This window comes from Bos javanicus, chromosome 23 (assembly GCF_032452875.1).
Source record: "Bos javanicus breed banteng chromosome 23, ARS-OSU_banteng_1.0, whole genome shotgun sequence".
NCBI lineage: Eukaryota > Metazoa > Chordata > Mammalia > Artiodactyla > Bovidae > Bos > Bos javanicus.
Genome location: NC_083890.1, coordinates 24,263,058 through 24,273,641, shown reverse-complemented (window position 1 = coordinate 24,273,641; position 10,584 = coordinate 24,263,058). Strand labels below are relative to the sequence as shown.

General features: G+C 43.6%; 1 protein-coding gene across 4 annotated transcripts in view; it reads left to right on the top strand.

Moving 5' to 3' along the window:
• The window catches only part of PKHD1 (PKHD1 ciliary IPT domain containing fibrocystin/polyductin), a 443,703-nt gene continuing 433,119 nt past the window's right edge, over positions 1 to 10,584 (top strand). For all 4 annotated transcript variants that reach the window (XM_061398409.1, XM_061398410.1, XM_061398408.1 and 1 more), the window contains exons 1-4: positions 1 to 189; positions 3,568 to 3,710; positions 6,536 to 6,613; positions 7,237 to 7,381. In XM_061398409.1, coding sequence (XP_061254393.1) covers positions 3,659 to 3,710; positions 6,536 to 6,613; positions 7,237 to 7,381 — 275 coding nt within the window. In that variant the 5' untranslated portion in view covers positions 1 to 189; positions 3,568 to 3,658. The remainder of the gene's footprint in view (positions 190 to 3,567; positions 3,711 to 6,535; positions 6,614 to 7,236; positions 7,382 to 10,584) is intronic.

The following is a 10,584-nucleotide window of genomic DNA, read 5'->3' as shown; positions in this document are numbered from 1 at the left end:
ACGAGTTAGGTGAGTTACAGCCTGACAAGTTACAGCCAAGTAAGTTACCTGTGCCGCTGCGGGTGGGCTCTCACCAGGTAACACAGCCATGGGTTCCTGAGAGGAAGAAGGTCATTCTGAAAGGAACAAGGTCGTTCTGAAAGGAAAGGACTCCTCCCTTGAGTCCAAAGGAGAGAGGAACAGGAAAAGGTACTGTTGGGTTCAGAAATGTCTCTGCTCTGTGTTTTCTAGGTGTTGCCTTTTTGCTAATATGTTAAACAAAGGAACTGGGGGATATGATGTAGTAACCTCCCAGGTTTGTCTTTTCAAAGCCCCAAAGGGAGCGGGGCTGGGAAGGGGAGAGAGAGGAGGAGGAAGAATGAGGGCAGAGTGTGGAGAGAGACAGGGGAGAGAGAACTGACCAGAGGCACACAGCTCTCCTCTGGTTGAAAATATTCTGGTTAAAGTATTTAAATGGAGGCTGAGTTTGTTCTTAGGAAGAATTAGTGGATAATCATTTTAAGAGAAAATACATTTGTTATTGATTTGATTGCTCTGTTTTAGAGGGAAGATGTAGGTCTGAACATAGAGATTTTTTAAAAATTAATTTTTATTGGCGTATAGTTAACTTAAAATGTTGTGTTAGTTTCTGCTGTACAGCAAAAGGAATTAGCCATACAGGGACGTGGATCCCCTCCCTTTTGGACTTCCTTCCCATTCAGGTCACCACAGTACTTTGGCTAGAGTTTCCTGTGCTTTAGAGTATGTTCTCATTAGTTATCTGTTTTACACATAGTCTTTATTGATAGTGTATATGTGTTAGTTCCAATCACTCATTTCCTCCCACCTGCCCCCTCCCAACACAGGGTTTTAAGAAAACCAGCATGCAACTATTTACTTCTGATGTTCTAAATTTGGGAGTAGGCACCAAAATAAAATGTTAAAATCCCAGTCAGATTGAAAATCGACTCTCCTGTGCCTAACGTATTCTGTTGGGTGTGACAAGTAAATCAAATCCAGTGCTTTTGGACTATAAGTAACTCCTGAGTACTTTTCTCTAGGCAGTAGATGTATTTCTGAAAATTAAATGTTTGAAAAATGAATCCTATTCCAAATAGGTGTAAAATATAGAGAATTTTACAAGTTAAACACCTGCTTAATCTACTTGAAAACTTTAGAACTCCTCTTGTAAATGAGAGTAGCTTCTGCTCCTACCCCAACTGCTCGGTACTTGAAGGCAGGTACAAAGATAATTTATCTCTGTTTTCCCAGCTCCAGTGGTACAGAATCTGCCTCTAATACAGGAGACATGGCAAGAACTGTGGGTTCGATCCCTGGGTCAGGAAGATCCCCTGGAGAAGGAAATGGCAACCCACTCCAGTATTCTTGCCTGAGAAATCCCACGGACAAAGGAGCCTGGAGGGCTACAGTCCATGGGGTTGCAAAAGAGCTGGTTGGACAGGACAGTCACTAAACAACAAAAGAAAGCACCGTGCTCAGAGTATATTAGGCATACGATGAATGTTTGTGGAGTGGAATGAGCTACAGGTGATTATCCATTGCACTGTCTTAATTCGGACATACCTAACAGATACGTTTATTCTTAGGCTTTTTGTAGATACTCTTTTCCTGGGCATTTATTTATTTATTTATTTTGTAATGGTAAAACTATTTTTTCTGGCTTCAGTGTTTTCTCAACCCCTCCCCCCCCAATATCAATGAAAGGGGTTTGTTACATTGAGGATATAATGTTAACATGTGGAGTCTTGCTTCACCTGTTACGAGGTCAAGAGGGGCGGATGCTGCTCCACCTGCTCCAGGTCATGGACAGGGCGTGACCACCAGTCCACCTGCAAGCAGGCCTCCTCCCACCCCACCCCAAGTACTTGAAATGTACGTTTTGCGCAAAGGTTCCACAACAGGAGCTGTTTTCAGAGATGCACTTTTCAGAGAGCCATGTGGCATTGGGATCATTGGGATTGAACACGTGACGACGCTGTTCAAGCCTCTGTATAAACTTTTAAGATTGTGATGGGTGGAGATCTACTCATCTTGCTAACACCCAAGACAAGCCTGGTATGTAAGTTTTCCTGCTTATGAAACCCGGCACCTGCCAATCTGGAGTGTTTGCGTCCTTCTAAGGTGTCTCCTTGCCCTCCATTTTTGGAGGCCAGTTAACTTTTTTCTTAAACCTTTATTCATTTGGCTGCACCGTGTCTTAGTAGCAGCATGTGGGATCTAGTTCCCTGACTAGGGATCGAACCCGGGCCCCCTACATTGGGAGTGTGGAGTTTTAGCCACAGGACCACCAGGGAAGTCCAGTTAATTTATGAATCTACGTGGGGGACAGATTCCGTGGAGAGGCAGATCCTGAGTTGGGCCCTGAAGGAGGCCAGGAGTTCATTAGGGCACAAGAAAGTTGGGGGACTCTAGAAAGGGCCCAGCAGGATCCAAGGCAGAGGCTGCCGTGTGGGGAGCTTGCTGGGTTCAGCGAAAGGGGAAGTTGGAACGATGAGGGGCAGGTCCTGGTGAAACTGCGGAGTCAGAGCTTTCTGTGGGACGCAGAGAGCCTTTGAAAGGAAAACTGACCTTTGTGAGTGTCTTCTTTGTACCAGGCCCTGTGTTAATTTCTTTAGGTATATATCACCTCTGCTTCTGCTAAGTCGCTTCAGTCGTGTCCGACTCAGTTATTCTTAATAAAAATCCTCTCAAGTGTTCTTATCCTCTGTTTGACGTGATAGAGGTTTTGCTTTGAATTGAAAGCATTAAACAGGACAATGCCACAGTGAAAGCAGTGTTTAAGGAAGCTGATCCAGGCGTGGTGGATTGAGGTAGAGGGACCTGGGGTACTGGGGTCCAGTTTGGAGGGTCCAGCTTTGTCTTCCTGTTTCTCCCTCCCTGTTTCCTCTGCTGTGAGAGTAAGATGCTGCTGCTGCTGCTTGGTCACTTCAGTTGTGTCTGACTCTGTGTGACCCGATGGAGTGTAGCCTGCCAAAATCCTCTGTCCATGGGATTCTCCAGGCAAGAGTACTAGAGTGGGTTGCCATGCCCTCCTACAGAGGATCTTCCCCACCCAGGGATCGAACCCTGGTCTCCTGCATTGCAGGCAGATTCTTTATGGCTGAGCCACCAGGGTAAGATAATGTCCAAATTTCCATTAGCATCTGTTTTTCAACCTGTTACCATGTTTAACATTCATTTTGTTAAGCTCTTTACTCTTTTTTTGCATGTTGATTGCTTCCTGGAGGATGGAGACTTCCAGAGAACAAAACAAAACAACCCCCTCCCCCCATCACCATTAGCTAGTATTTTGACTCTGGGATTTCCTTACTTTTAAAATGTAAGAGTTTAAGAATGAATTAATGCAAGAGGTTACTATTACTTACCTAGGTTACGTATGCATAAAATGAGTAAATGAGACAAAGAGAGGGGGTAGAATAGTGATGATTTTATATAAGATTCTTAGATTGTGCTTTTCTTGCAAGTTGGGATGATGGTGGGTCTCTCAGAAGATCCTTAATTTTCCAAGTTTTAACACAGCAAAGCAATTGTATGTAAGCCAAAATGATAGTCATCTTTTTTTTTCAGTTTGTTTTTATAAAGCTATGCAGCTCCAATCAAAACTGAAGATGTGTTTAATGTCTGAGCAATTTTGAAAGGATCAATTTCAGCAGACAAGATGACTGGCTGGCTGATCTCTCTGACAAGTATCAAAGTACTACTTCTGGCAGGTGAGTGAATGTGTTTTGAAGAGATTTTAGGGAGATCACAACAGGTTACCTTGAGAACTAGTTTATTGATACTTAAATATTATTGGGAAAGGTTGAAGGCAGGAGGAGAAGGGGACGACAGAAAATGAGACGGTTGGATGGCATCACCAACTCAATGGACATGAGTTTGAGCAAGCTCCAGGAGTTGGTGATGGACCTGGAAGCCTGGCATACTGCAGTCAATGGGGTCACAAAGAGTCAGACACGACTGAGCGACTAAACTGAACTGAATTGAAATATTATTGGGGATGACCTACTAGTGTCTGCTCTAAGACTGAATTTTCTCTGCTTAATAATTTTCTGTTTATTAGTTGATGCTATGCTAAGTCACTTCAGTCGTGTCCGACTCTGTGCGACCCCATTAGACGGCAGCCCACCAGCTCCCCCGTCCCTGGGATTCTCCAGGCAAGAACACTGGAGTGGGTTGCCATTTCCTTCTCCAATGCATGAAAATGAAAAGTGAAAGTGAAGTCGCTCAGTCGTGTCCAACTCTTCACAACCCCATGGACTGCAGCCCACCAGGCTCCTCCATCCATGGGATTTTCCAGGCAAGAGTACTGGAGTGGGGTGCCATTGCCTTCTCCTTATTAGTTGAGGTTGTACATTAAACAGTTATAAATATATACTTTAATTTTTAACAGCCAGTGGAAGTTGCTATTATAGTCTAGAGCTTTTAATAATAACTCATAATCTTTTTATAATTCCTTTTTGAGCCATACAATGCAGTTCTTTTTAGATTTTATTACTTTATCTTCCCAAAGGAAGGCTTAGCTTGTCTTAGCAATGAACGGGCAACTAAAATTTTCTTTTCTGAAATTGTGTCACTACTTTTCTCAGCAAATTCGGTTATCCTCTGTATCTTCTTGGGGGCTTCCCAGGTGGCACTAGAGGTAAAGAATATGCTTGCCAATGCAGGAGATGCAGGAGACACAGGTTCAATCCCAGGGTCAGGAAGATCCCCTGGAAAAGGAAATGGCAACCCACTCCAGTATTCTTGCCTGGAAAACCCCATGGACAGAGGAACCTGGGCTGCAGTCCATGGAGTCGCAAAGAGTCAGACATGACCAAAGCAACTGAGTGCACACACATCTGATACAGCTTTGAGGGCGAGTGTGAGCTGGTCTGGCCAGAGTGCCACCAACGATTGTGTTCTTGTGAATGTGCCTTTACTGTTAGTGCAAGTTCACGTTTCCAACGTAGAGTGAGGCCAAACAAACAAAGGTCAGCGTTTGGAGCAGAGAAACGTTTATTGCAGGGGTGTCTGAGGAGAATGATAGCTCATCCCCTGGGGGAAAAACAAAAGCCAAACAAGCCTGAGTTCTCTGAAGATTTTCAGGAAAGCCGTTATAAAAGTCAGGTGAGAGTTGGGGGGTCATCGTGTCAGCTGTCACAATTCTGACTGATGGTGGTGAGGTAACCGGATGCTGTCACAGAGGTTAACATTATCAGTCCTCAGGCTCCTGAAGGCCTGGGGCTCTGTGCTCAGGCTCATCGAGTAGTTAACATCTTCCGTTTGGTGGGGGATTTTCACATTTGCAGAGCACCTTAGGAAATGTGAATCAAATACTGTTATCCTGATACGTCCTGTTATCCTCAGAGAGGACGAAAAGCAGAGGCTATGGGGAAAAGCCTGTCGACGCCCCCTGTCCCCCACCTCCTGGGAAGGCCCCATGGGGTCCTACTCAGTTGCATCATCACTCTTGGGCACTGTGCCACCTGCATATATGTACATGGATGCCCTGGGCTTGCCAGAGTTGGCGTGGCCTTGATGATCCTTTAACTTTTCTGATACAGAAAATGACAAGTGTTTTATAGGCTTCACTGGGGAGCTGATTTTTGCTGGCTTTACCTCGGACAAGGAATGTCCATCCAGGAGCACCCTCAACGATGAGGCATTGATAACGTCATACTCAGCCTGCAGTCTGTATGGGAGAACCCAGTGTAGCCTACTGTGCAAGTCTATAGTGGTTTTTTTTTTTTTTTTTTTAAATTCCAGCACTGCTTCATGCTTCACTGCTTCTCTGAGCAGGCAAAGCAAAAATTTAGAGGATTTTGTATTTGGGGAGTCATTCTGATCATGTATTCAAAAGAGGATGGTGTACTGAGTAGGAAGATTAAAAATAGAGACAGCTTCTAAAAGTTTCTGGGAAGTGGAAATATTAGAAATAAGTGGTAACTGTAAATACAACCTGATGAATAAAGAATTCGATGCAGGAGATGCAGGAGACACAGGTTCAATGCTTGGGTCAGGAAGATCCTCTAGAGGAGGGCATGGCAACCCACTCTAGTATTCTTGCTTGGGAAATCCCTTGGGTAGAGGAACCTGGTGGGCTACCGTCCCTGGGGTCACAAAGAGTCGGACATGACTGAGTGATTAAGCACACACACACACACACACATAAAATATCCTGATTAAAGAGTGAGAAAGAGGGGAGACATATTTCGGCTTCCATTAGGAACCAAAATGTATCCTTGAAGCTTCTTCCAAAGGAAGTGGAAATTCAGGATAGTCTTGGTGAACACTGGGGTTTTGGATGTCTAGGATCAGTCAGAACTTTTCCTAAAATGGGAGTTTTGAAGGCATGATTCTCCAGACTGAAAGTACAAGGGACACTTTGTCAGAAATGCAAATTCTTGGGCTTCACCCAGACAGAAGCAGAAGCTCTGGGGGTGGGACCTTGTTTTGGGCTGTATCAAGCCCTACTGGTGATTCTGAGGAATGCTGAAAGGAAGCTGGGGGACTGAATTTGCACACTGAAGCCACTGTCTCTCCTATTCACTTACAGTGCCTTGTCTGAATATCCACATTGAACCTGAAGAAGGAAGCCTCGCAGGGGGAACATGGATCACAGTTATTTTTGATGGTAAGTTTTGGTCTTGCCAATTGCAAGTTTCTTATTTACTGATCTAAAGAATCCTAAAGGATGTGAGTCTTTGGTTTCCTCTTGTCTAAGGCCAGATGTAAAAGAGGTCCTGAAGGGGGATGGACCTAGGGAACACCCTCTCTGTTACTATCAACAGGTGCTAATGTCACATCACAGCATTCCGTGTTTGGGTCCATTTCCTTATTCTGAGCTGTGGAGTGGACTCAAGGAACCCTGATGAGATGATGCACATGTAGCATAGAACTTAGCAATGTGACCCCAGAACCTTGGTTATCTTCCTTGTTGATAATCCTACATGCGGGAGTTTCTAAACCATGGCTCAGTGTCTCCATCTTACTCCACAATAAAGAGTAACTTTCAGGGTTGGAGAATTCTTTCCTGGATTTAGACGGATGGACCTGAAAAGATAATTTTTAAAAAAATAAAGTCATAAATGAGAACACTCATTCATATGGCACTCAGAAATGCCTTTGGAAACAAGGAGCCTTTGAATTTTAGGTAAACTCAGTGCCTCCCACTGCCCCCTTGTGGCATGTTTTTGTATTGCCCAGTGTGGATTACAGCTCTGTTCAGCCTGAGACTCCTCTGTGCCTTGTGTTCAGGTTTGGAGTTGGGTCTCCTTCATCCCGCCAATGGCTCTCAGCTGGAGATCCACCTGGTGAATGTGGCTCTGCCAACGCTGCCCAGCATCCCCTGTGACGTCTCCCCTGTCTTCCTGGATGTTCCAGCCGTGATGTGCAGGACCAGGTACCCGGGACAGGGAAGGCCAGATGGGATGAGTACTTTCTTCATCTCTGTAGCTTTTGGTGGTGAATTAGAGCAACTTCTGCAGTGATTGCATTTACCAATATAGTTCCCTGTCAGGGCTTTAAGGCTTAATGAGGATGAGATATGGGAAATGATGAGACTCTGGGAAAGATTTTTGAGAATTTTACGCTATTTATAAGGAGGAGTCGGATTATGTTTCCAGTTGTTGATTTTTTTGCAAGGTTTCTATTGATATTCAGATTTTAATAAATGAGGCCATTTTACCATCTTCTTCCCTCGTGGCTCAGATGGTAAAGAGTCTGCCTGCAGTGCGGGAGATCCGGGTTCAATCCCTGAGTCAGGAAGATCCCCTGGAGAAAGGAATGGCAACCCACTCCAGAATTCTTGCCTGGAAAATTCCATGGCCAGAGGAGCCTGGCAGGCTACAGTCCACGGGGTCACAAAGGGTCAGACATGACTGAGCAACTGTTGCTTTTGGAGTAGGCATAATTGTAATGACTGTACATTAACTAAAAACCATTTAGAAAGGAAATTCACCTTAGTCTTCAGTTTCTTTGCTGAGTTCGATGTGATGTTTACAGGATTCCAGATTTTCTATCGTCCTACTTAAGTTTTCGTTGGCCAGCAAAGTTTACACTAGTTCATTCTTTCTTTAATATCTTAGACATGCTGCCTGAAAGTGGATCATTCGTTAAGAGAAAAGGAGATTATGATTTCCTTTTGTTTTCTGTTTCCTCTTTCAGGAAAGCTCCCCCTCTTCTATCTCTGCCTATTGAACCAACCATACTGCACACACTCCCTCACCCCTAAACAGCCAACTGAGTATCATCTTTCCCTTCCTTCACAGGGGGACAAGTAGGAAGTGAAATCCAGGCTTTGAGGAAGGAGCATGTTCTAGGAATTCATCCACATGATGTGTGTGTTTGTGTGTGTGTTACACACTTTCTTGTGCAATTCATCTTCCTTGAGGGAGGACCTTTTTGTAATTTACACAAAGACACAATATGCACAGCCTTAGTGGCCAGGTTTGCTCAGCTTTTTGTTTCTCCTGACACTATGGCAGCTGCTCACTTTTCAGATTCATCCTCATGAAACTAAGTGCTTTGAGGACAGAGGATGTGATCAACTCATCCTTGTAGTCCTTATGATGCTGAGCACAATATCTTGCTAGTAGAAGATGCTCAATAGATATTTCTTAAACTGAAGTTCCTTATAGCATTACTATAGGGAGAGATGATTTCCATAGGTTATATAATATTTTAGGGGATAGAGTTCTTGCAAGAACTTGCTATGAAATAAGTCAAAGCTCTAACAATTTGTATGTTCTATTTTCTCAACCCCAACATACTAATGACTTTAACATGCACCATTGACTTTATATCACCATTTTAGAAGAAAAGAAATATAACCCTCTTAAATGTACTCATTGATTGGAAGATGAATATCAAATTAAATTAGCACTCAAACGTGAGAAAATAATCAATGAAATACTGTTATTATAATAAAAAGACGTCTGAGTTTGCAAAATTTGGCATTGGAGCGTCTAAATCAGCACTGCCCAACCAAGATATAATGCGAGCCACAAAGAAAACTTCACATTTTCTAGTAGTCACTTAAAAAATTTGAAAGAAAGAGGTGAGATTAATTTTAATGATACATGTTATTTAGCTCAACATATCGGAAACACTGTCATTTTGCATGTAATCAATATGTAAATTATTAATGAGATACTTTATACCCTTCTTTGCCTACAAAGTCTTCAAAACCCAGTGTGTATTTTACCTTAATAGAATATCTTAATTGGTACTAGCCACAATTCTTCTTTTTTTAATAAATATTTAATTAATTTATTTGTTTAGGGCTGCACTGGTCTTTGTTGCTGTGTGCAGGCTTTCCCTAGTTTTGGGGAGCAGGGCCTACCCTCAAGTTGCAGTGCACAGGCTTCTCATTGCGGCTGCTTCTCTTCTTGCAGAGCACAGGCTGTAGGGTGTGCAGAGTCAGCTGTGGCACACAGACTCAGTTGCTCTGTGGCAGCATGTGGAATCTTCCTGGAGCAGGGCTTGAACCCCTGTCCCCTGCATTGGTAGCCGGATTCTTAACCTCTGACCCACCTGGGAAGTCTGGGATTAGCCATTATTCAAGCGCTCAATAATCACATGTGACTAATGGCTAGCACATTGGACAGTGAAGATTTAATATTTAGGGTAATGCTAAAGATTTTAAGAGAAGTTTTGGAGGGGAGACACTTCTAAAATCTAACTCTGTATTCATCATATTCTCCTCTCACAAAAATCAGACTGAATGGTGGCCTTGAAAAGGCAAAGAAATCACTGTGATCTTCACGAAAAGAGGAGAGAAGGTCTAGGACTCTCTGGGGGATAAGGGGAGTGTTTATGGGCTGCTGGAATAACTGTTAAGTCAAGAGTTTTTGGCAACATGTAAAATCAATGCCTTTTATCAGAAAGAGCCTCAGACTCAGGTCCTACTTTGCCCTTCACATTGGTGTTTACTTACCCAGATCCCTTAATCCATGAATATGTGGTTGTTGTTCAGTTGCCAAGTCGTGTCTGAGTCTTTGTGACCCCATGGACTGTAGCCTGCCAGACTCCTCTGTCCACGGGATTTCCCAGGCAAGAATACTGGAGTGGGTTGCCATTTCCTCCTCCAGGACATCTTCCCCAACCCAGGGATCAAACCTGAATCTCCTGCGGTGGCAGGAGGATTCTTTACCACTGAGTCACTTGGGAATTGCCTCTATATGGAACTCATTATTTTTTAAATGGAAACTAGAGTAGATTATCTATCAAAGTCCCTTCCAACTCTTTACAGGACAGAATTTTTAAAATTTCAGGTACTTTCAATAAAAGATTCATAACTTTTGCTGAAGGATCCAATCTTTAAAGTCTAGTGAATGCATGGGTAGAGGAGGTAAAAAGTGAAATACAGGAATCCTGGGTTAGCTCTGCTTCACAGGTGCAGAGGGCTTCCCAGATAGCTCAGCTAGTAAAGAATCCGCCTGCAGTGCGGGAGACCCTGGTTCAATTCCTGGGTTGAGAAGTTCCCCTGGAAAACAGACAGGCTACCCACACCAGTATTCTTGGGCTTCCCTGGTGGGTCAACTGGTAAAGAATCTGCCTGCAATGCGGGAGATCTGAGTTTTATCCCTGGGTTGGGAAGATCCC